The 26,881-nt window shown below is 36.1% G+C and overlaps 1 protein-coding gene across 2 annotated transcripts; it reads left to right on the forward strand.

Moving 5' to 3' along the window:
- Ptpmeg (Protein tyrosine phosphatase Meg) lies at positions 1 to 26,881 on the forward strand. Of its 2 annotated transcripts, none has more exons than XM_064035778.1 (15): positions 1 to 710; positions 1,913 to 2,041; positions 7,005 to 7,218; positions 10,016 to 10,224; positions 12,424 to 12,576; positions 12,866 to 13,104; positions 13,629 to 13,769; positions 14,826 to 15,057; positions 15,524 to 15,629; positions 16,062 to 16,307; positions 17,022 to 17,138; positions 17,522 to 17,745; positions 21,972 to 22,104; positions 22,769 to 22,968; positions 23,451 to 26,881. In XM_064035778.1, the coding sequence occupies exons 1-15, from the start codon at positions 561 to 563 to the stop codon at positions 23,535 to 23,537; spliced, it is 2,580 nt and encodes an 859-aa protein (XP_063891848.1). In that variant the 5' UTR covers positions 1 to 560; the 3' UTR covers positions 23,538 to 26,881. The 2 variants fall into 2 exon arrangements, with proteins under 2 accessions (XP_063891848.1, XP_063891847.1); XM_064035777.1 differs by having other exon boundaries at positions 5 to 710; positions 22,757 to 22,968.

Genomic DNA, 26,881 nt, shown 5'->3' on the forward strand with positions numbered 1-26,881 from the left:
TTCTGTCAATTCAATTCGGTACGCGGTGAGTCGCGGCGACTCCACATCACTAGTAATTCCTGATACCAATATGGCGGAATTTCTTATCAGCGACTCAGTGAATTTGTAAAATATTTGACGAAAATAGTAATTTTATAAATAGAAATTAAAACAAGGACAAACTATATTCAGCCCAAAGGACTTATTTAGCACAGAGTTGTGTCTTCAATTGTTTACATTGGTTATAAAAATAACCGCACACCGAAATACATGATCGAACATCTGACAATAATAATAAACATGAGTATAATGTTTGCAAAGCATTCGGGGCAAAAATTCGCGTAGAATAACTAATTACGTCACGGCGGCCTCATGTGCTGGGAATACCGTTTGTGCAATGCGAAGATACATGTCGTTGCGAAGGTTCACAATGATTCACGAGGTTAATTGAGGTTTTACTTCGATAATACGTAATTGGCTGGTACATAAGTGTTGTTACGCGATAAGTGCAGTTTCGCCTTCGTCGGCCGTTGACTCGTCTCGCAGGAATCCGGTAGAAACGCGGGTGACTAATCGATGAGATGATCGAGAGTGTATCAAGACGCGCGTTTAGTAGTTCTAGTGGAACGTACAACGTGCGTGCTTCGGAGCTGGCGCGCGAACGCAAGCTTAACATCTTCAATGTCACTGTGCAGTTTTTGGATGACACCCAGCACTCCTTTCAAATCGAGGTAAATTATCATTTTAGTTTCCTACCAAAGCTTCTTCCCAACACCTTGTAAACTAAACTCTAGTCTTAAGGATACATGATCATCTTCATAGCCTTACATGCCTTACAAGGTGAACAAGTCACAATATCTTCAGAACAGTAAAGAAAACAGTGCATACCTCAATGCCACTGGGTTACTTGATATCTTATTGTTGCATTACTCACATAATTTGTTAAGCAAAATGAGTAGTATTGATTTTTAATTGCATACACAGATGATGAGGCCGCTGTTATCACAGGAAATATATCTTAGTAATCTAGATACATTTACAGTCATAATTTAAATAATAAATGTTTGATGGTTTTGCAGTGTACTTACATGTAAGTTTTCATCTGAATAAAACTGGCTGAGTACAATTCCATAGCTAAAATGTAATAGGCCTGTGGATTTTAATATAGAATGTTCGGTATTGTTCATTCAAATTTTTAAATGGAGAATTTTAGCCTTTGGTGGGCATAGTACTACAACAATTAGGTTGTTGTCAATTGTTATTGTGGATATCATATGAAAGCTGATGAAATAAACATGTTGTATTAGATGAAAGCACTGTAACTAAATAGTTGAAATCAAGCTCGAGTGGGAGTCATGATATAGTGAGAATTTACAGTAGAATAAAAACAATTAAATCTTATTAATAACGTTAGATACAGCCTTAACACAGTTCTCTTGTGTTCATTAAAAGAGGATACTAAAAAAAAATACACAGACCTACAGAAAAATATTTCTAAAAATATTTTTTTTTTATTTGAATATTCATTTAGAATTGTTTATCTTAATCTGACCTTAGTTGTACAAATATTGATAGATATAATCCTTACTAGTTGAGTGATTCATTAGTGTCATTGAAGATTAGAAAAAAGAACCTACCTCAAGGCCTACAATATATTTAAATTCTGATAGTGATAGAGGTATATCTTGTAAAATGTAAGATATATTTTATAGGCCACCCAAATATTTTATCTATTATTAATATGCCAGGTGCGTGGATTTACTTGAGACGCAATTGATTTTATATTGTTCTCTAATTAGCGGAATACAATCAGTTAGTCCCAATAAGGCAGAATAATACATCAAATATTTTGACTGCTTGTTAAATGACATGTGTGGGTTAAAATTAATATCTTAACAATTTTGAGTATTTATAATGTATTTTTTATTTTCAGAAAAAGGCTAAAGGAAGTGTGCTGCTAGAACAAGTATATCAACATTTAGAATTAGTTGAGAAAGATTACTTCGGCCTACAGTTCACTGAAAACGGTACACCGCCCAGCGCTACAAATACAGAAATAACGGTATGTTTTTAAAAAATAATTCTTTGCTGAAGAGTTTGTGTTGGATAATCTGTTTGTTGGTGAAGACTATAGGCTACTTTTTATCTGGGTACTTTACTCTTTACTCTGGGTACGTGGAGTAGTTCCCACAGGCGCTGGGTATAATTGCTAGCAGAAGCTTGTGAAGCTATGATATGCGGTGAATATCTTAATAGGCCATAACAATTAGTTGTTTCAGTGAAAATCAATGTGGTATTCCGGTTAAGCAACTGTTGCTATGGATGGTCCAGTTTCCTAGTGTTTCGTGCTTATAAACAATAATGTTTGTGATATCTGCCTATGAAAGAAAAGGACTTGAATAATCATAAAAAAAAATTCGGGGAAAGAAATACATTGTTAAAAGACCTTCATAGGAAAAACTTCAATACAACTAAATAAATAGTGGACCAAATTAAAGGAAAACACAACAAAACATTCAAGGAAATATTTGAATAGGAATCAATCAAGTAAATAAATCCGACACAATATTGGTTGCACAGAAAAAAGCTTAAAACCTTGTAACCCACAAACTTGCATTTATTTAAGGTTTATTAAGTTGTTTTTTTGATGTCATCCTTCAGATAATTTGGTAAGCATCGAATGTAGTATATGTATAGCCTTCATTCATAGAAACCTTCTTCTAGTCATCTCATTGGCTGAGTAAAATAAAAATATAATAAACATTCATAAGGATTCTGCTAAGACAATAGCCTTCCTATTTTCTTTGCCTCAGCCAAGAAAAAACATCAGTACATAGATATAAACCACAAGTTGGTTACATGACTAGTTCTATCTTACATAGTGTAACCTAAGATAATGTTATATATTTTCGGTTAGACTGGAAGCCAACTCCAACATAGTTGGGAAAAAGGCTAGGAGCTTTTTGTGGATATTAGGCAGTAATACATAACTACTTCTGCCACTGACTGGCCGCAAACAATGACCATTAGGGAAGTGGGACAGTATAGAATAATAGAGATAATCTGCATAGTACTATGATTTTGTTGAAATATGGTTGACATATCAATGTTTTTTTTTTTTGTCGTTTGGTAATTTTCAAGTATTGCTATGGGGTTCAAATGTTGTAGATGACTACAATGGACCACTTTATCATCTTTTAGCTGTGCTGATATTTGTATCACACATAACAGAAGGATGACCACTCAATTGCATAATAATTGTCCGAGATTGGTCCACCGATGTGGGTTAATTGTTGATTTGATGTAACACGCAATCTCTGTTGACTATCTTATGACATGTAGTGTTTATAAATCTAGACCTGTATTGTCTATGTACCTATATGTCATATTTGTTCCAATTAGATAATGCATTGTCTAGCAGCCTATATAGAGTTTGAGCATGATTGAGTAACATTTGTTTGCTATTTTTATTTTGGTTCTATTGATGTTCAGGTATTGCTCCTTGATCTGAATTTAATGTCACATATTGGGTGCAAAAATATGTTAACTAAGTGTTTACATTAAAATGTTATAATTACCAGAGATAAGTAGGTACATAGCGTTTTGTTTAAAAGTTTTGTTTAAAATGGCTTTTATTACCAATGTGTCTGGATAAAATGTAAAACATTTCTAATTCGTTATGAACCCACACCAGCATTGCACAATTCTATTATTATGTTTACCATGTAGATATAAATATATCTAGAAATAACTGTCATTACATTTAATTTATTGATTTTCCTGTAGAATACCACCTGCCACATAAATTCTAATTATCTTTTAACATACACAATAATTAAATTAACTAATAGTGTTGGCTGCGATTGTTAAAATTAGGTAATTGTTATGTACTTTAAATACACATTTCTTATAAATATTTCCTAGAGCATTATATTCTTCTCTATATTCTTCTTTAACATTTGGAACATGTTGTAGCTTGTCTACACTTCTACATTCAATCAACAATAAGGCTAGCCGCTGATTGCAACTTTTCGTCACCGTGACCTTTTGTCACTTAGTCAAGTGCAATGAAAACTATACTGAGTGCGCTCATTATGGTGACGTGACAATACGGTGACAAATAGTTGCAGCAGCAGGCAATGCCGGAGTGACGTGACTGTCACTCGTCCTGTACATTACAATGGGAGTCCGCTCACTGGTGACTTTTAGTCACTCAACCGGCATACAAAAATGAACGCGATTTGTCACCCAAGAACAGATTCAGTGAGTGCATCGTGGGTGACAGCAGGTGACAGTAACAAAAAGTCACGGCGACGAAAAGTTGCAATCAGCGGCGGGCCTTAGGTATAATTATGCACAGAGCAGAACTATCCTTGTGATAGATTGAGACATTGTTCTAAATTAGCTTTCGTGATAATGTGCACATCTTAGGGTTTAATAATCGCGTATTGTAATATTATAATATCGTAGCGAATATGTATCTAGAAATGTCTATGTTATAAGCAAAACTCTAAGCGAAAAGCTCTAAATGGTATTAGCATATTTTTCAGGTCAAATAAAAATACATATTTAATAGATATTCTAGTCATGGTCTATCAAGGCTAATACTGTTTTTGAAACAAATTACCAAAGCCTTTTAGTCGAATAGAAATCAAATAATTATACCATTTAAGTTGAATTTTACCATTTACAATAAACGCGTAGGATAAATTATGTCCTAAAAGAGATTAACACAGTTAATGCTGTATATTCTTTAAAGAAAACAGGTGATTGTGTGGTTCCTACAACTGCGACGTATGTCCCTTTAAGTATGACTCATAACAATATCACTGCAAATGCAATACTTAATCCGCATTTACAACTATACGATATGCTTGAGTAAAAACTTTACTGTCATGGGGTGACTCAGACAGTGTTCTACGTATTTTTATAATGCCTTGAACAGATGTGTAAACTGTCTGGTGTGAATTGCCATAAATGGTCGCCCTCACCCTCGTGCATGGGAGATCCTTTGACGCATTGTGCTAATATGAAACGTCATTTGTTTGAGGCAGTACTTAACTATTTAACATTTCTGCGTCATTTAAACTTTGTATAGGTCTGAATGATACAGTTCTTGTATTGAAGTCTAAATATTCCAGTGTTGTGAGAATTCTGTCTGTTCTGACTACCAAGTCTCATCTCCCTTCCCTATTATTTTACTTCTATTTAAAATTACTGATTAAATACTGATATCCTAATTGAACTGGAGCTCAGGTGTGGTTAGAGTGCTACTCCAGCACGAACTAGCTAAAAATTAGTATCAAGTAGTTTTATGTAAATTACAGCATTTACTTACTTAGTTTCTATAATATTGAGCTGTTAGCGTTGTTCCTGTCTAGCGTTTTTATTTAAAGAGTCAAGGTGTGTAAAACGGATGTATACCGTGTTAATATCACTTAGCAGTAAGAAAAAACTATAAAGTACTCGTTACGTACGTTTGATTGGCAATTGCGTGTTATCTATAGTTAGCGCATCGTTTGTACGTAAAGTGGGCAATTAATATAGTAGTTAATCCCCCTCACTTTTCTTGAATGATATCTCTTTAAGTGGAACGCTTTCGTTGACTGTAAGAGTGTTTTTGACGTGTTCTAAAATGCCCTATCTTGGCAGTAAAGTCAGTGCTCTAGAGCTCGTCAGAAAAGCTGTTAATGCAGTTTTGTATGGTACGAAGTCAAAGATGCTCTTGACGAATTTCTGAACAAGTTCCCATATAAAGAAATTGAGTTATGATTTGCAATCCATAACATCCTGCCGACAGTTTTCATGAAGTCAATTTTGATATGCGTATCTTTCGTAGTAGTATCTTTCGTACAATATGCAGTTCCGATAAATAACTTGTGCATTGACGTAAATTCGCTAAAAAAAATAAATCATCAATCAAGGATTACTCAATTTAACAAAATCATTTCATCAGGACACAATCTAATCTATGAACAGTAATACATTTGTAGTGACCAATATTTGCGATGGGGCAAATGATAGCTGCTATTGACGTTAACGCGATTCTAAAAATATCGATACCTATGATTCGATCGTAGATTTAGGTTTATCATTATAGTTATCTAAACTTAGCTGTACTTATATTAATTCATAAAATTTCTTTGAATGGACACACCCTGTCTGATAACCCTGTATGTTAACCTCGATCGATCTTAATCCGATATACATGTTCCTGTATGTTTTTGATGTTATCGATTTGAAGAAATAGAATTTAGTTAATTTAAGGAGCGGTTAAGTTTTACTGTTTAATTGGTAAATTAAGCTTTATATTGTACGAATTATGCTTCCTTAAAGAACTGCTTTCCACAACCAGATATAGTATGTTCTTATGTTCTTTCTCAGGCTATAGTTAGACTACCTGTGTACCTACCTAATTATATACTCGAGGAAAGTGTGGCTACGTATTTTAGTCTAATCCGTACTGATCATTTACAACATTAACAGAAAGAAAATGTCGTGGGATTAATCTGTTTTCCAAATATTTGCAAACTCATTCCAAGTATTTTTACTAAGGTCATCACATCATGCACGCGTCATTGCAAACATCTGGACGTTGTTTTTTTTATGTTATTTTTTACTCTGCGCATGGCGTTGGCAGTTTCAAGACCAATGTCAACTAGTAGCCATAAAGTGCATGACTAATGTAGTAAGAACTTTTTTATTTAATTGGTTTTCCTGTATGCAATTGTTCTAGGACAATAGGGTTCCTTAATGGTTTTGATGACTAAGGACAATTTCACTAGCTTCCTTAATCGTCATATTGAATACTTTATCATGGTATTGTTAGTCATTAAATGCACCCATAATTATGACATTGCAATTATCGCGAAATCATTCAACGGTCATCAGTTAGCCACCACTACTGTTCTTTGCATCCTCGTCTCGTCATAAGTTACTTCAAAGCAGTGATTTGTTCTCAAAATTGAACTCTGTACATAGAACAAATAAGGATCATAATTCCTAAACTCTAAATTCTTTCACAGCGTTGGCTGGACAGTACAAAATCAGTAAAGAAGCAAGTTGGAGCCAATGCCCAGTTCTGGCTAGCAGTTCGGTTCTACCCGCCGGAACCGTCGCGGTTAGCTGAAGAGTATACGAGATACCTACTGTGCCTTCAACTGAGGAAGTTGCTGCTTGATGGCAGAATGAATGCGCCGAAGAATACCGCGTTATTGCTGGCTTCGTTTACTGTGCAAGGTAATATGATCTGTATTTAATATTATAAAGCTGCACCGTTTCAACCGTTTGTTTGTAGTGGTCCGATTCAACCAATTCGAAAGGGGGCTACTTTTTATCCGTGTGCGTAAAGAAGTTCCCTACGGTTCGGGTTCAAACCGCTGGCAGAAGTTAGTACCTACATTATACATTAACTAAAGCATAAATTGAAATAGGAAAATGAAGCATCACTCTACGCGGTGTTCCTTGTTGGACAAAATTAGTTACCTGGTCCATAAAAGTTTGTCCCGTACTTTTGGGGCTCACCTGGTCATGGCCGTTTTAAAAACACAGCCTGCCTCTATTATGTTTAAACAAACATTCTATCACAATTCGAATAGTCTGGATTTATTACGCTGTTGTTGAAATTTACTCGTGGTTTTCCTGCGGGAAACTATTTCTGAAAATACACATGCATTCACGTTAATACACAATTAAATACTCCATTTCATATGTATTATCCTGTATTTCTTCATTGTAAAATTATTTTGTAATTTCAAGGATGAAATCAATTGTAATATTTTCCCGTCAAAACTGCTATAAAATTTTCAATTAACAACTACTTTGTTATTGGTCAATATTTGCATAATTGCATTACACAAATGTTTATTCGACCTTCCCAGAGAAAACTATATCTATTAAATAATTTTAACTCTAATCCAAAGTTTTCAGTTTCACTCGAGTCCCAAGGAAGCTATATTGTCCATAGACAAAATTATGTCTGTAACTCTCGCATATAACGTGGTTTCATACTCTAGCTTCTCTTTATAATAATAATTTATAGAGATGAAATAACTAATAAAGTATAGTACTTATTTACCATACCATATATCTTTCTAATAAATTAGCTATTTGATTTGAAATACCACTTAGTATATAAGAGTAAATATCCTTAAGTATAATGTACTTCACATTGATTGAAACGTGATCAACACATCTACATATTATATTGGTATCATTATGTCAATCATGTTGTAAGGATGTAATGAAATACGTACCATCTGGCCGTGGGTTTGTCGTTTGTGGTTCAATATGTTTGTTTATATGTGGTTTTGTATATTCATGAACATGATTTAGTTTGGTATAACAGTACCAAGTTTTAATGTACAAAATAATATTTAGCCTGGTAGGGTAAACTCGTTAGAGATGGCCATACGGGAGAGATGGCCAATCGAATTATTTTTGGCATGCATAGCTAGATGGCTCTACAATGCAGTCAGTACACCGCAAGCCACGCTCGGGAACACTGTGCGACGACGCTGCTGCGCGTATTTATGCTAAAAACTAAGTAAATCAACTTTTATTTTACAGGGTATTGCAAAAATTGTACAGTGTGGTCATATTTTATCATGTGGTACTACTTTTTATTGCATTTTTCAAATGTTTGCTTAGTTTATTATGTTTATCAAATGTTAACGTGTATTCTAACCTCAAAATGGCGCCTGCTAATGTTTAATTAAATCAAAAATTTGATATGGCCATCTCACCCGCACAAAGAGGAGAGATGACCACATAAATTCAGGTTGAGATGGCCATATTATTCTTGTTATGTGAAATGATATTAATGCGTTTTGTGTTTTGTTACATATGCCAAATAATTATGAGAGAAAAGCCATAGCCACTCGTGGTTGTTGGAGTGAAGATTCAAAAAAAAAATATGGTTAAACCCAAAGATAAGAAGACTGATACGAAAAGAATGATAAGAATAGAAAACGGAAAGCTGTAAGGCGTATTAGCGAAAGCAGTTCTGATCTCAGTGAACCAGTATTGTGTGATACATCTGACGAAGAAGATAAAGAAAACGAAGCAGATACCTGCGCTGGATGCGGAGAAAATTATTATAAGACTAGTCTTGTGGAAGATTGGCTCCAGTGTCTTATTTGTGACAGGTCATCATGAAAACTGTACCGAGTTTGATGATATGTGCTCCAAATGTGGACAGAAGAAGAAAAAAAAAGCTAAAGGAGCCGAATTTCAAGACAAGGGAAAGGGAAAAGGGAAGTCAAGTACTGGTCATCTATCCCGTATAGCTATGGCCAACTTACCCTGATGCCCCGGGAGAGATGGCCAATTCTATTTTTTTTTAGAAATTGTTTTTTAATATGTTTTTGAATTATAAAAAAATATTTGTCGTTGATTTTTACAAGACTAATAACTGTTAATTATGATAAGAATAAAAGACTGATTGTAACAACACTTTTTCTTTTTTTTATTATGTCTAGATAAAACTATGGCCAACTCTAACGAGTTTACCCTATATCTTACATTGCCCCCTAATAAGTTTAAGCAGGTCTTAATTTTTTTGAAGATTTCAAAATGGGTGTTACCATATCAACATTGCGTAAAACTCTGATATTCAGCTACATCCGGTAAGATTGGAAGCCTACCCCAATTAAAGGGCTTATTACATTTGACTAAATTCAGTAGCCTAATTAGAATTGTCTGATTTTTTCATTAAATCATTTAGAAACCTACTTTACTTTAGGAATGCGATTACATTTGTCTGAATTTAGTGACTGAATCATTTATTAGACAACTGAATTTAGTCAGGTATTATTATACCTATTACTTAGTATAATGTACCCAATATACTTATTAGTATAATGGGAAAAAAGGCTCGAAGGATGGGATGTTACTATATCAACATTGAATGACTGGCCCATTTTACAAGACTTTATTTAATACACAAGTTCACAACAAAAAAATAAAGTTCTATAACCTTTTTTTAATGACAATAAAACCGCTTTTCTGACTCTAAAATCTCCCATTTGAATTTCAGCGGAACTAGGCGACTACAACGTATCGGAACATCCGCCGAACTACCTATCGGACCTCTGTCTACTGCCGAAACAGAACGCGGAAGACGAGAGGCGAATCCGAGAGCTACACAAGTTGCACAAAGGACAGGCGCCGGCGGACGCTGAGGCGAACTTCTTGGAGCATGCGAAGAGATTAGACTGTTATGGGGTTGAGTCGCATCCTGCTAAGGTATGTAGATTTTTTGCACGATAGCCTAGTGTATATGATAGCCTAGATAGGTCAATAGGAGTAGGTACAATTTTTTGGAGTTCAATTTCGCCTCTTACCCATCCGTCTACTATACAGTCACCTGTGTACCTAAATAGGTAAATTCTTTTATTTAAAGCTTTTAGTGAAAAAAGAATTTGTAACTCCCCTTTAAACAGGCGCAGGCATAATAAAAGCCTAACTATTATTGTAGTAAAAGTGTTGTTTAATGGGCAATGAGGTTGTTGACCGGAAGGCTCAATTTGCTATTATTATTGAATAGCGTTTTGTTTAAAGAATGTTCAAAATTCAAGACATTATTTATTACAAATCCTTTTATTCCAATATTTAATTGTAAATTTTATTAGCACAATAATAAAAGCAAATATCATTCGCTCGACGTTGATAATACAATAAACTGTTATCCACTGAAGCGCTGACCCCAATGTAAAAGGAAGGAAATAATCATATTTTATTATACCACAGTAGGTTCAATGTATTAATATCTATTCTATTCAGAATTATTCGATTTTATTATCATTATATTACGCTTATATTTGCTCGTTTAATTAGAACTTTTCTATATGACGAGGTAGGTACTAATAATATAGCTTATTATAACAGATAGAAATGGCATGCAGAGATACCCATTATTATCTTTACATACAGAATACAGACTTTATTGTCTTAGCAAACACTAATTAAGGTTGTTCAAATATCAATGGTTTATTGCTGTTGTACGCTCAAACAGCTTTGCACTTTAGCGTCTGCATTATAAGAAACATTTTAGTATCAACAAAATGCAATTTTCTTTCTCTCGGGGATCAAAACGTACTTTGTCAGATTCGTTCACTGCTTAGCGTTTCTTATCATTTGATGACACGCCTACACTTTTATAATTTTAAAATAATGTTTGGCCCTGTAACCTCGCTAATTATAAAACAGTGGAAAATCAATTGTCTCGTATATATCCGCCCTACGACATACAACGGGCTAATATGATCCAAAGATTTTAAAAAGTGTGAGCTAATGTCTTGTTCAAATAAATGATGACAACATAATTATCTAAACAGAGACTCAATGACGCTCATATTCATGTTTTTATTACGCCACATTTGACATCATCACAAACTCTTGAGCACCACTTTGATCTTAGTATTTTTGTTCATAATTTACCTTATAGCTTACGAATTGAATTTCCACTGCGTATTTACAAAGGGATATACCCAAGATGGTTTATGACGTTTCAAATGTCGAAGATGCAGAATAATTATTGGCGCTAAATTTCCTCACAATCTTAGGATCCTCTTCATTCTAAAGTGTTGCATGTTGTTATAGTAATAAGACTTAATTTTGAATGATATTTAAAAAATATCAATAAGTAAAAAAACTGACGATGATATAGTTATTAGGATAAAAGGAAATGGTTTCAAAGAATAGTTTTCACACGTCATTTGTTTATTATTTGCATGTCATGATGAACTTTTTTCCTACCAAGTCCTCAGTGTGGAAATCCCTAATACGAGATATTATAATAGGCTTAAGATTTAAAGATACGAATATCAATATCATCTTCCGTCTTATGCCTTGATATATGTAGGTGGATAACATTTTTCTGTAGAAAGATAGACATAAGGACCACAGGTGTGCCACAAGAAGTGTCCAAAATAAGCAGTCAGTCCTATTCTACTGGTGAGAGAAAAAACAGGTAGCCTCACACTATCTCCGGTGTCCATTTTTTCTCCATTTCACACCCACATCTTACCATCATCGTTTCTGGCGGTTCCACCCATTTTGCGTACCTTGATAAAATATCATCACAGCTTAAAAGTCCACTGATCGACAAAGGCCACTCCTAAAGTGGCCGGATTGGCCCGCGCAAAGCGTTGGGCTTGCCTGTTGGTGAGCCCATTGTGGGATATTTCTGCGCTTCGATGCTGCTGCCCATCTCCGAAAAAAAGTTTTTATTATAGAACTCGGTGCTAGGTGGTGGTTATACGGCCACTAGTTGGTCACCAGAGTCTTGTCCGTTATTCAGCAGGGTGTACCACGGGCAGGTGAGGTTGGCAATTAGGGCAAGACGATGTTAGGTTGTCCCTCCCCTTATACCCTTCATACATTCATAAAAACAAATCTCTATAAACATGTAATGTAGAAGTAAAAATTCGTCTTTATTTTCAGGATTACAACGGCAAAGACATATTTATTGGCGTGACGTCAATAGGTATAGTCGTGTTTCAAAACACAATCAGGGTAAACACATTCTCTTGGAGTAAAATCGTTAAGATTTCATTCAAGAAGAAACAGTTCTTCATTCAGTTGAAGAGGGAACCTGTAAGTATACTTTACCTTCTACATATACTGCTGTGAAAAAAGTTAATTAACTACTGAAGATTATTTTCCGTTTCTTTACCTTTAAAGAACAATTTTGATCTAACGGATGCAGCCGTTCTGCAAAACACAGCTACTAAACGTTTTAATTGCACACTTAAATTGATTATTACTTACTTCAATAGTTTCACCGATATTTAAGTCAATTTGTTATTGAACTCGACACTAGAAAATGTACACATTTTAATATTTACTTCATAACATTAACATGATTTTTTTCATTATCGCGCAGTCGGAAACCTATGACACGGTCCTTGGTTTCAACATGCGCTCTGGTCGAGCGGCGAAAGCTCTCTGGCGCTGTAGCGTTGAAAGACACGGATTCTTCAGACTTCGAGCTCCAAGGAGACGGGCCCTTTTAGCAGCCCTAGGAGCCCTGGCCGGCTTAGCGGCCCCCACAGTGCCTAGAACCGAAACCATGGCCTTAGAAGACGCGAGAAGATCTAGATCGACGAATAGGAGTTTTGTTAGGTAAGTTTTAGAACGTGTGTTTTAGAGGGATCAGCTATGTTAGCTAGCCACCTTTTTGTGCTTCTTCGGAGCGACTGTAATATTTTCCCACAAGTGGATCTACAACACAGTATTAAACTCAAATGTTATACAAGGTAAACTGCAACTGTAGGTATACAAATCAATAAAAAATATATATAAAATAGTCGGTTTGTCCTCTCTGGTTGGACCATACCACCTGTCTATGACAGTATAAGGATAAAGGTATAGTTTAGAAACGAGCCACAGCCGCGAACCTCCCACGGTCGTGCGTCATTTGTAACTATGAAAATGTTATTGCGACCTGCACGCGGCTGTCGTTTGTCTCGGGATCGCGACCTCTAAAATTTAAATAGAGAATACGGGGTCCACCCGTGTTTGTGCATAAGCATGGGCACTATAATATCCCGCGGAGCCTGCTGGTATGTTTTGAGAACTGTCGTTACTGAGAAATTATTTAATGAAATAAGATGCCAATTTATTAAAATGATGTGTTGTTTATACAGGCGCAGTAGTTCCCGAACTAGGGAACGTTCGGTGTCGGTGGCTTCGCCGGGCGGCATGCGCGGCGCCCGCGTGACGTCACACTGCGAGCCCGCGCCGCGCCCCGCCTGGACCGACGTGCAGCGCCCCGTGTCCGAGATACAGTTAGTATTGCTATATACCTATACTCTATCCACGGAAGCAAGAGCTAAAAGGTAAAACAAAGAATGACACTTTTTCAAGATGGCGGTATAACCCGACCGATAACAAAACGTCACATTTTTGTGTAAAATGTTCGCAGTATCTGTGATTTTGTCATCGGTCGGGTTATACCGCCATCTTGAAAAAGTGTCATTCTTTGTTTACCTTTTAGCTCTTGCTTCCGTGGATAGAGTATAGTACAGTTATCGGCACGGATATTGAGCCCTGACCTTCACCTGCGCAGAAGAGATTTACCGCCTTATTGCCTTATGCGTAGGGGTGCGCAAAGCGATCCCCACTCTTCCGCCGAGAGCTCAATATCCGCGCCGATAACTGTAGTGCCTACAGACACGCGTGACGTCACAGGCGGCATGCGCGGCGCCCGCGTCACGTCACACTGCGAGTACTATGTACTATTACAACAACATATTAGCTGCAAGCGGAACGGCAACCACCACTGCGCACACAGCGATAAGTGGCAACAGCGCGCGGTAATGTCACGTACGCACAGACTCAACCAATGAGGAGCAAAGAAGATTTTAAACAACGAACATGTTCGAATGCCAATGTTCCCACTCAGAGGCGGAGACCAGCAGCCTTACTTATAAACGTGAATTAAATATAAGTAATACTTAAGGGCTGTTTAAGAAAATTCTTACTTAGAAACGTTGCTTAAGCATGTCTTAACTAACATTTAATCACTACTTTACACTTTAAGTAGCGATTAGTTAAAATGTTGCTTAGAAGGTGATTAGAGATTTTATAAGTAAGGGGGCAGATGTTTAAATAACGAAATTCTATTGTTTTTGTAAAACCTCTTCGCTTCGCTTTGGTGAACGAGTTATCAATGGTCAGTCGGCTTCTGCTTCAGATTGTTAACTCTATTATGTTTTCTGTAAGTGAAAACCAAAATAATAACCTGACAAAAAAAGATGCAGCTTTAATCACCTTTTATAGATGCTAAAAGACCTTTGATGATATATGTTTTCAGTAAATAACTTCATTATTTATCCTTCCAGTGACGGCGACTTCCTAGAACGCGTCCTCCGCATCCCTCTCTCCTACGTAGACGAGTCAGAATCAGGTTCTGACGGTGCTGACACCAACGAGTCTAACGGCGGTGTCAGAATACGCCTCGAGCCGGGCGCTGATGGTCTGTTCGGGTTTAACGTTCGCGGAGGTGGGGGAGCGCCTGTGTTAGTGTCGAGAGTCGCTAGTAGAACGAGGTTGAAGTTACAGGAAGGCGATCAGGTTAGTACTGTTCATAACAATAACGTATCGCCTAACACACACTGAAAACAGAAACGATAGGTCCAATTGTGATTTTTTAAAACCTTCCAAGAATCTATACGTCCTAATATTTAACCGACTTCAATAAAAGGAGGTTCTCAATTCGTCGGAATATTTTATTAGTAGTAAAATTATCGACTTTTGAGGCCTACCAAATCCGCAATACCAAAGCGTGTCATTATTTTTTTTTGCCGAAGCAATTCATTAAAATTCAATTAAATATTCCTTTCTCCCCACCGGCTTTTTTAATTTATGATTTCTTTCAGAGGGAGGCTTTTCTTTAATTATGATTTCTCAGGAAAAATCATAGTTATTTTTTTAAGTTCTTTAAATAAGTCTGTCAATCAGTAAAGATAGACAGATAGATTGTTATTTATTGTGCACCAAGAAAATTGACAGTATATTACAAATAATGATCGTTTTACAGGTGATATCAATAAACGGGCAGGACGTAGATGAACTGACGCACGAACAAGTAGTACAACTGATCAGGAACACGAGAGGACCTCTTACCTTGGTCGTCAAGCCTAATGGTGAGTTTTATACATTTTTGATGACTCGTAATTTTAACTTTTTTGTCATTACTTATGTAAAATGTCTTGCTGATGCATTTCTTATGCGAAAAATTCACCTTACTTTCAAAGGTGGCAGAGATCTCTTATTCATTCTAAAACATGCAGATAAATGATGTATACCTTTCCTGATTTATTTGACCACTTCTAACATTGTTGATTTATCAATGTTTACTTTGCCATTTTATATTTTTGTGCTGTGTGTCATTTAAAATATTTTAGACTCGTATTAAAGCTACCTTACCTTACTTTAGCTTATACCAGCTACCTTAGCAGAACGTAAATATTTGAAAATGAGCCTTTAGTTATTTACATAGAGTTGAAAATGGCACAACATTTGTCACCCGTCATATTTTATTTTTTTTCAATATTACTTTTCTATAATACTCACAGCCGTCTACGCCCCCGAAGACCCAGGCGCCGAGGAACCAGAAGCCTGCTTCGTTCCATTCTACGAAGGACAATCAGCGGAAGGCGACGCTCTAGAACAGTCCATACTGTTGCTAGGCGACGGCCTCGCCAGCGGCAACGCCCTCAAACAATACGAGACTCTGCTCAGGAGACTACCCGACGAACCCACCAATGTGTCCAAATTGCCGAGTAATTTGAATAAGAACCGGTATCGGGATATTGCGCCTTGTAAGTTATTTCTTCACAAAAAAAAATATTCCAAAGACGATACACGCAACCCCACTCACACACACACTAGCTCACTCACACTCACACACCCACTCACTCACTCACTCACTCTTACACCCATTCACTCACTCTTACACCCACTCACTCACACACCCACTCACTCACTCACTCACTCTTACACCCACTCACTCACTCACACACCCCCTCACTCACTCTTACACCCACTCACTCACACAACAGAACAGAACAGTCGATACGATTGCTAGGCGACGGCCTCGCCAGCGGCAATGCGCTCAAACAGTACGAGACTCTGCTCAGGAGACTACCCGACGAACCCACTAATGTGTCCAAACTGCCCAGCAATTTGAATAAGAATCGATATCGGGATATTGCGCCTTGTAAGTGGTTTGGTCACACACAGTCATATACACATGCACACACTCGTACACATCCACAAACATCCACATTTATTTTGTTGTTATCTCTTAAATAAACAAGTAATTTTGAGTGTTTTTAAGTACTTACAGTTCGAATCATGGGAAAGGTATTTTTAAGTAAACGTAACTAAAATCTATATGGACTAAATTATTATAATTAAGGTAACTAAGTGTGACGCTATGGAATTAAAAAGCCTAAAAATAAAGGTTTAAAATAAAGGGTAAGGTAGAATAAAAAGCGTTTACTAATAAATTAACTGTCTTCGTCTCATTGCAGATGATTCAACGCGAGTGATATTAAAGAACGGACCGACGGGCGACTATATCAACGCTTCGTATATCAACATGGAGATACCCAACTCTGATATGGTTCTCACTTATATTGCTACGCAAGGTTCGTTGATTAGATTTTTTCACAGTAATGAAAAACTTAAAAACCTCCTTTTTAGGATGTTGGTTGAAAATTGTATATAAACTAATTATGATGATGAACTACTCCAAATGAATCAGTACTTTTACCACAAAATAAAGAAGTGAAGAGTACAATTTTATTTAGGTCTTTCGTGGTTGACCTTATTGTATACAAGGTGGTCCAAAATCTAGATGGGTTTCATACCATATTTTGCATGTATGTTCCACGACATTTTTGTTTTTTCGAGTTCTGACATATTTCTGTGATTTCCAACGATTTTCGCCGGAGCAACTTGTAAGTGAGATAATATTATTCATTCGTTTTTTTTACATGTTTTGCTTATTATATGAACGTTATATTCACAGGTCCTCTATCAACAACAGTAGGCGACTTCTGGCAAATGGTGTGGGAATCAGAAAGCAGTCTTGTCGTCATGTTAACAGTACTCACCGAGCGAGGCCGTGCAAAGTGCCACCAGTACTGGCCTAAAGTTGGCAATACGCCACTGAAAGCCACTAATAGTCTAACTATATTGACTACCAGTGAGCAAAACCATGGACATTATGTTAGGAGGGAGATGACTATGAAGGTAAGGATTTTTTTAAGAATAATGCGAATGAAAATTTAACAGTACTTACTGGGCGAGGTAGGGCTTAGTGTCATCAGCAATGGCCTAAAGTTGGCAATACACCACTGAAAGCTACTAATAGTCTGACTATATTGACTACTAGTGAGCAGAACCATGGACATTATGTTAGGAGGGAGATGACTATGAAGGTAAGAAATATATGGATAAAAGTAAGATGAGTTCCAATATAAAATAGACGTCTTTATCGATATAAATTTTGTTCAGACAATAAGATAATCTTACCTGCACCTTACCTGTGTGACATATCCTTTGTTCGTAGTTTATCTTCACAGTATACGAGTTTGTATCGGCACCAAAAGACGCTAATAGGTTTCCCTCATCGAAAAGATCATACTATACACAGCAGTGGCGAGGCGTCCTTACAAGCCGATTCCCATCGGCTTCCCTTTCGAATTTCAAGAAAGAAGCATAGGTATAAGTTATAATATAGGTATAGGTATAATTAATATAATCATTTAAACCACACAATTTAAATATGTAGGTATAACAAAACGCCTACCACCGTAAAAAAAATTGTCTATAAATTACTTGAAACATTTTGCTCCTACTAAACAAGCCGCGGCTTCCTCCTCCATACAAAACTACGCTTGCGTGACGTCATCCACGCCGCGCCGCGCGATGTTCGCGGCATAAGGGCGAGCGGTAAGCCGGCTCACGGAGCGGCTTCCAGCCAATCAAAACTCGCGAGTGAACGAGAAAGAACGCGTCAAGAGTAGAGTAGCTATATCTGTCTACGCGCGAGTGACAGCGCTTAGTGCTCTCAAATATTGTAAACAAACAAATCAGACAAATTCACTCTCATTGTTCTTATTTTGTTTTAGATAATACCATTAACAATTTATTCTTTGTATTACTTAATTGAATTTATTAGTGTGTGTATCATTTAGAAATAACATAGTTCGTGTGTCTACAATATTTTATGCTAGTTTAAGTGTTTTAGTTACATTATGTCAACATACATAGATGGCGTTGTGCATTTTTATACAAATCCTGAATCGCGGTGTTAAGATTCTCCGCGATTTAATGACCCTAGTTGGGAATTTAAAATTTCTGTTTGCACCAGGTATATACTTTTGATTGAGTAGTTAGCAGTATCATTACTCTCTACTAATCCCCGCGATCGCACTGTGACCTGGTACTCTCAGTACAAGTACAGTGTGTGTAGTAGTAGGGGAGGCCTAGAAGGGATTTCGGGATTTACTCAAGCGCGGCAGATTAGTATATAGGGAGGTACCTATTACCCCATTTAACACCTCCACCAAATATAAGCCCTGTATATGCAGCCGCGCGTCTAGAATAAAGGATCAGATTAGTAAAAAAAAAATTATCATCTGACATTCTCCAGCGCGTCAGATTAAGTTAGGGTAAGTTAGTTATGTGCTAAAAAGTGTATATTCCACTAATCTGACAATTTGCGATTGACGATAAGAAGTAGGAAGGTTACAAACTTGTAAAAAAAAAACGTCATCTTGACTTTCTCGAGCGCGGCTATTTTTTTTTTTATTTTGAAGGGAGTAATTCAACGTTCACGAAAAATATAAAATCTGACGATTCCCGTAAGCCGAAGTAAGGAAAATTTATCGATAAAGTTTAAAGCGTGCAGCTACGTGTTGCCGGTATTCTCCTCCCAAGTTTCTATTCCTCTCTCTCTTTTTTCAATTCAATTCATTTGCAATAAGTGTTAGTACATTTTGGGTCTTAAATAATCTACACTAATATTATAAAGCTGAAGAGTTTTTTGTTTGAACTCGCTAATCTCAGGAAGTTACTGGTCATGGTATGCAGATATATTGTTTTTAACGAAGACGATTCATTTTATTGGATACTTTTGTTAAATACGTGTGCCTTCCAGTTGCATTGTTTGTCTATCGTGATACCGAGAAATGCCGTTTCGTATACTTCGCCTTTTTTATACAGGTCGTGGTGGCCTGGTCATCCGGTTAACATTGGCTCTACTCTGCATAACGTGGTTCACAAATTACGCGTAGTGTCGCTTCATCAATGAAAGCAACTGCTATCTCATTCTATCTGTTCTGCAAGAGTGGCAACGCGCAACTCTACTGGATGGTTTTATTTAAACTAATAAATTAAGTCTTTATACGTATTTTTTTTTTGTATGAAAATAGCTGGGAAAAAGGCTGGGCAGATTATTTAGATTTTAGATTTATCTATAGGTATTAAATTGAATAAAATTAGTTTTTGTAAGATTTACGCGTAGATTATTTCCGTCAAGCCATGTTATTATAGATTCTATTGTATTGTTTATGACACATGTATATTTATCAATGTCATTATAATTCAATGTAATTATTATAGAAATGTATGTAATGTATGAGCAGATTGATACACTCCGCTAATAGCAATGTCATATATATCATTGTATTATGTGCCTTCTTATCGAGAACAACCTTTATTATAACAGCTTTGTTGAAATGTTTATCCGTTCTGAGATATATCTCAAAAAGTGTCTTTTTGATCTATAGATCAAAAAGTGTGTAAAAGTTGATAGTACTTAAAAGACATACTCGTAGTAGCACTTAGATATTCCTTTAAAAACTTGAGATATCAATGGATTATTTAGTTTTAACTTTTACACACTTTTTGATCTATATCTCAGGACGGGCAAACGTCAACAAAGCTGTCATATTAAAGGTTGTTCTAGATAAAAAGGCCTATAAATGATATTGTATGACATTGCTATTGGTGGAGTGTACGAGGTTCCGTATATTTGTGTCCATTGTCCTTTATGTTTTTCATACTTATTTGCTTATAAATAAAAGTTTTGTACTTCAAAGAATAGGTACATACTGGTTTATTTACTTGCAATTTTTTCAGTTCTTCAATTTGTTAAAAGGTTTGCAAAAAAACTTTCCATTGTCAGATTAAGCGAATTCCTCCAGATAATCGTCAGATTATAAGATGATTACGTTAAGGGTACATAAATGAACCATATATATCTTAATCTGACGCGCTCGAGTATTTCAAAATGGCGATTTTTTTTTGCAATTTCAAGTAATGGCCACGAGTTTAGGTCACGTCTAAATCGTCAGATTATTGCATAAGAGCCTTCGTTTTGGTTCACTTAACACCCCTTTTGATAATCTGACACGCTCGATAAAATTATTTTTTTTCCCATTTTTAACCCTTACCTACTACCACCCCCACCATGGAAACAGTCAGATTAATATACGTATGTTTTCAAAATGACGTAAGACGTGCATGCTATTAATATCTGACGCGCTCGAGTATGTCCATGCAACTGTTTTTTTTTACATTTTTGAAAGTTTATAGCCGCTCCACCCACCGATGAAAGTGTGTGTATGTCAGGACATTTTTTTCTTCTTATCATCTAAGCTTCGCAATCTAATAGGTCTCATTGACGCTCGAGTCACTCCCGATTTAGCACTCTCGCCTCCCCTACTATAGTGAAAATAGAGAGACCTACGTTGAAATTAGTTAATTTGATACGTAGACAGTTTGCATCAGGTTTCTTTTTAGTGTAGGTACTTTTAAAACTTAACTAGGATAGCATTTATCGCATTAGACTGTTTTCCGACAGATTATTTACTTTAGGAAGGAACTTATTTTTCAAGGTTAAGTTTTGAGAATAAAAACGTGTTATAAAACTCGGGCACGCCGCTCGGGTGAATTGCCTACCAATAATACGTCAATATTAAAATTATTAACGTCCTGACGGATTTATGAAACATATACCTACCTACGATAAATATCAATGGCTAACAGGCCGTTGTAAATTAAATACTTAAAATGTATTGTTTCCAGTGCCAAGTTTTCTCAGATTCTAGTAGTTATTATACCTAACTAAAGATAATAAAGTTTTATAGATATTAATAATCTGCCGAATTCCTCGAGAAAACATGTTCAAACTATCAGTCTCTAAGTCAGTGCTAAAAGGTGGACTGAGAAATTACCTCCATTAACTCTCCCCATCCCTAAGTACTCCCCCCCCAGTTTTTTTTTGCTGCGGCTTCCCTATTTCATTAAACCACCCTTCGCCACTGATACACAGCTACTCAGTTCAATCTACAATAATAATTCATTGTCATAACTTTCTGTGCTATCTATTCCTGTGTTTCTGTATTGTGTGTGTGTGTTGTATTTCTGTGTTTCCGTAAATAAATTTATTTATTATTGTTTGTCTTTAGGAGAACACAGGTGCTTCCCGCAACGTGACGCAGCTGCAGTACACGGCATGGCCGGACCACGGCGTGCCCGACGACGCCGCCGAGTTCATCAGCTTCACGCAGCTCTGCGCCGACCTGCGGAAACGGAGACCATGTAAGTATCTTACCTACTTATACTATACATTCGCCGGGGCTGCGGGATTGTTCGAAAGAGTTACCGCTGCCCTGGTACATAAAAGGCCTACGACGGAACATGATGGATTTTTAGTCAGTAAAGGGGGAGGGGTCATTTGGTAGTTTTTGCCATGATAAAAAAAAACTTGCATGGATATGTTCTTAATTATTTAAACCATCGTCTGCCTAGTCTTTTTCAAAATTTGATGAACTCTCACACTCACATATGAATACCACAAACGATTCAAACATGTGCAATGCACATAAAATACATCTGTATGTGTTCATCATTATGTCCCGAGCCTTTTCCCAACTATGTTGGGGTCGTTTTCCCAGAACCGGACGCAGCCGAGTACCAGTGTTTTGTACCGAGTTACCCGGGCAACCCAATACTCCTTAGTTAGACTGGTTGACGGAATTACCGGCTTCTGACTACCCATAACGACTGCCAAAGATGTTATACGACAGCCGGGACCCACCAGCCTACCGCTTTCCGTAACACGGAAGAACTCACAGACCAACTGCGCCAAGCGTTGCTTAACTTTATGATCGATTTATCTACACGGCTTTGACTTAGCCAGAAGCTCTTATTCTTCTCACCTATTGTTAATTGATCTCTTTTCTACCCCCAGTAATACCAACAGTAGTAGACCCGGAACAAATCGAAGAAGAACGCGAACTAGACCCGCCGATGATAGTGCACTGTTCGGCCGGGGTGGGTCGGACCGGCGCCCTCATCCTGTGCGAGGTGGCGCTGGCGCTGGCGGCGCGGAGACAGCCGCTGTACCCGCTCGACCTCGTGCGGGCCATGCGGGCGCAGCGACCCATGTGTATACAGAACGCCGTGAGTATAAATATGTAGATAGATATAACTTGCATTCAGGACAAACAAGCCACAATACAGAAAAGAAAGAGAGAAAACATGGGAACAAAGATTTTGACGTCATGTCAGCCGAAAGACGTCTACTGCTGGATAAAGGCCTCCCCCAAAGTTCGCCACTTTGCTTGATCTTCACCAACGATATTGCCAGCGATATTGGCCAGATTTACGATATGCCCATCTAGTGTAGGGCTGGCCCACACTAATTAGGTGGCAGCCACTCGAGAACTTTTCTGCCCCATCGAGTTATGTGCCGTACTCATTGCCATTTCGGCTTAACAATTCTTTCAAGATGTAATCGATTACAAAAACCGACATAAAAAATGGACCGACGTAAAAACAGACGACGAAAACCTATGTTTTATCACCCATAATACAAAATACTTCGTTCAAAAAAATTAACATGCTAAACAAAATATTTATATTTGCTATTTCTCTTTCCACAGAGCCAGTACAAGTTCGTATGCGAAAGCATACAGACGGCGTACAACCAGGGCCTAACGAAGACTTCTTCGGAGACCGGCTCCAATTGATAGCGGACTCACGTCAATTGTACAGTCCCTACTTCTAGAGACTAGACTGATCGAATTAGGTATGTGTATTTAGTTTATACACCGAACCAAAACAGTATAAAATTGTTCACAAAATAAATAAAAGATCACACTATGGTAAGCTATTTATTAGCTTGAGTTATGGGTGCTGACATAACTGATAAACAACATATACTTTGCTTATATAAACTTCTAAAATACCCCCGAGAACAGAAATTTTCTCTTGCACTTGGAATTAATATCATACAATGAAGTAAGCCTAATAAGGTCATCCAAGTGAGAAAAATACACTTTGATATCTGAGTCCAGTTTTCGCGATTTCAGTTCGATACTCGGTGACGACACTACTTATTAATGCCGATATCGATAAAAAGTATATACAAAAGATATAAGAGTTTGTAACTGGTTCGGTGTATAGTAAATACTGAATGAAATAACAGTGTGTTCATGGTTTCAAGTAGTGTAACAACTTTTTACGTGATATGAATGCTGTAAAGTCAGTAAGATTAAGTTTAGTTGGTTGAAAGATACAAGGAAAAACGAACTTTAAAGTCTAGCATATAAAGTATGAACTTGATAAAAATTGCAAACTATTGAAATCTTTCTTTGTAGAAAGAACTATATGCATAGACGATACGAACAATTTTTTACTTGTATCTTTTAACAGATCAGTGATAAGATAATTTTCTATGAATTTTATTCTTGTATTTATTTCTAGTGTAAAACGACCAGTGGTTTGAATAATTGTTAATTTATAAATTTTATAAAACGTTTTCTTTCACGATGTTATTTGATTATCGATTAGTACTCGAATAATAATAATCGATCCCACATATCACTGTTAACTTAAGATAATTTTTATTTTACTGTTTATTATTTATTTTTAGTTTTAGTATTTTTCTAACGCTTGCTGTGATTTTTCACTACACATTAATGTATGGATCTAAGTAATCTGTAGTCTTGCCTTTTCAACGAATTTAGTAATTTATTTCATACGATTAGTACATTTCATACATGTTTTATTGGTTGGTGACAAGTGGCATAAATGGTATATAAACACTAATTTCGATGGCCTTTGCAAGCATTTGATTCGGTAATGAATTCGGGGAAAAATAAAGTCGATAAAAAAGTACTCATTTACTCCACCCTGTCACCAACAAGTTTATCGCTTCTTTTCCTGTGCCATTTGTAATAATTATAATCATAAGGAAAATTTGTAAATTTTTACTTTAATAATATATTTCTCAAATGATGTAAATTGCGTTATTTTGTGTTCAAAACCCAGTATACAGTAAACTGACTTAGTGTTCTATCGATAAATAATAGGGACCCAAAATAACGATAATATATTACGTACGATTATTATAAGTAATATCTAAGTGTAACGAAGTCGGTAATACGTAATTTTATTAAAATATATAATGGTATTTTTGCACCTCTAAAGTATAGCAAAGTGTTTGAATGTTTCTTAGAATCTTATATGGATGATATTACTTAGTAGTCCGTCGAAATTTTTGATCAAAATTACATAAAAAAAAAAACGTTTAATAAATATACAACATTTTCAATTTTATTCGAATATCCCAAGTTTTTCTCGGAATTCTTCTCCTCAATATTGAAAATTAAAATTACAAATCCCTGGCCTTTTGCCACGGTTGGGTATCAGGAGGTACTATATCGACCCTTTTACATTTTCATCTAATTTCTCAGTAACACACATTAAATTCTTATTAATTCGTTCAACTAATACTATGTTCATTCACTTACCCGACATATCAACTACCTAGAGATATTATATACTAATTTATTAAGGATACAGTTAGACAACTGGTTTACACCTCATAGGGCACACATTTAGGTGGACACCGATTTTTTAATTCATTCTAAATCAAGTTCCTCGTTTTAACATTATTCAAGGTTTTTATCACCTTAAAACCAGTAGATCAGGACCACTCTAACATCGTCCTATTGTCATAAAATCTTTACCGGACCATAAAAAGGCTGTAACGATCAACGTTACAGTCTTTTTTTCGTCCCACTGCTGGGCTGCGGCCTCCTCTCACACGGAGAAGGATTGAGCGTCAATCATCACGCTTGCTCAATGCGGGTTGGTGATTTCAGACTATATATAGTCCAGGTTTCCTCAAGATGTTTTCCTTCACCTTTTTATCAGCCATAGGTGGTAAGCTTTATCGATTTCAGGATTTTTTAATTGTCATCGATATAGAATTATAGACTCTCAAACTGTTTTGTCTGAATGTGTGGCCTAACGTTTGCTGTGTCTCTAACATTAAGTGATGATTGCCATAAATAAAAACAATTAACGAGTGTGTTTATATTTATCTGTAGATTTTATAGCATTTAAGTGTTTTGTCATAATATTTTATTACTTCGCATAAATCACATAACAACATAACAATATTTAAATGGAACAGATAATAATACGAACGTTTTCTATAACAGTATCAAGAGTAAGTATTCTTTATTTTAGAATATACAAGCAGAGAATTATAGTTAGACAGTCTTGCATTTGTTTGGAAGCTCTTAATAAAGCATTTTATTCACAAGCACTAATTCACTATATTTTGAATTATAATTGTCTTTAATATATTTGATTAAGAATGAAAATATTTTATTCTTCACACAACGATTTCACTCAATTTTTCTAGTGCACACCTAAATGAGATGTTAAGTTAATCAATAAGCCTAATATTTTGCATTATAGTTTATATTTAATTTATTGCCGTGTCTCTAGGTTTAACTAACAATAAAAATATATTTCGTTAAACTTTACTCATGAATAAATAAGCACTCGTAATTTAACTTCTTAACTTATATTTTTCGATGTATTTTTCTTCTCAAAGTTGGCAAGTATTTCACATACATATTTAACAAATTATTTTTCTTTGATTTATGAAATAATACACCCTTTTAAATGGCTATGATATTAAGTAAATTAATACAAAATATCGAAATTGTTTAATATCGAAAATTTTTGCAATAAAATACGTTTTTCATAAGGATTTAATTGTAGTATTGTGTGAATGACTGATGTAGTTCTAAGTGTTGTCATGTTCAATTATTTTGTAGGGAGAGTGTCAAAACTTTGTACACAGCTGGCTTCAAATGTTGGTGCCAACATTTGTACCAATGTGTGGACGAATCGCCAAGTCATGCAAAACAACGGCTGACTCCCCATGTTTCGAAACAAGTGTTGGATCAAATGTTGGCCCAAGATGTGAATCCGGTCTAATGTTTTCTATCTTGTGATGTATATGAAGTGCTGTGCGTTTTATTTTATGTCAAATAAAAGTTTATTGATTTAA

Source organism: Helicoverpa armigera, chromosome 8, assembly GCF_030705265.1.
Source record: "Helicoverpa armigera isolate CAAS_96S chromosome 8, ASM3070526v1, whole genome shotgun sequence".
Lineage (NCBI taxonomy): Eukaryota > Metazoa > Arthropoda > Insecta > Lepidoptera > Noctuidae > Helicoverpa > Helicoverpa armigera.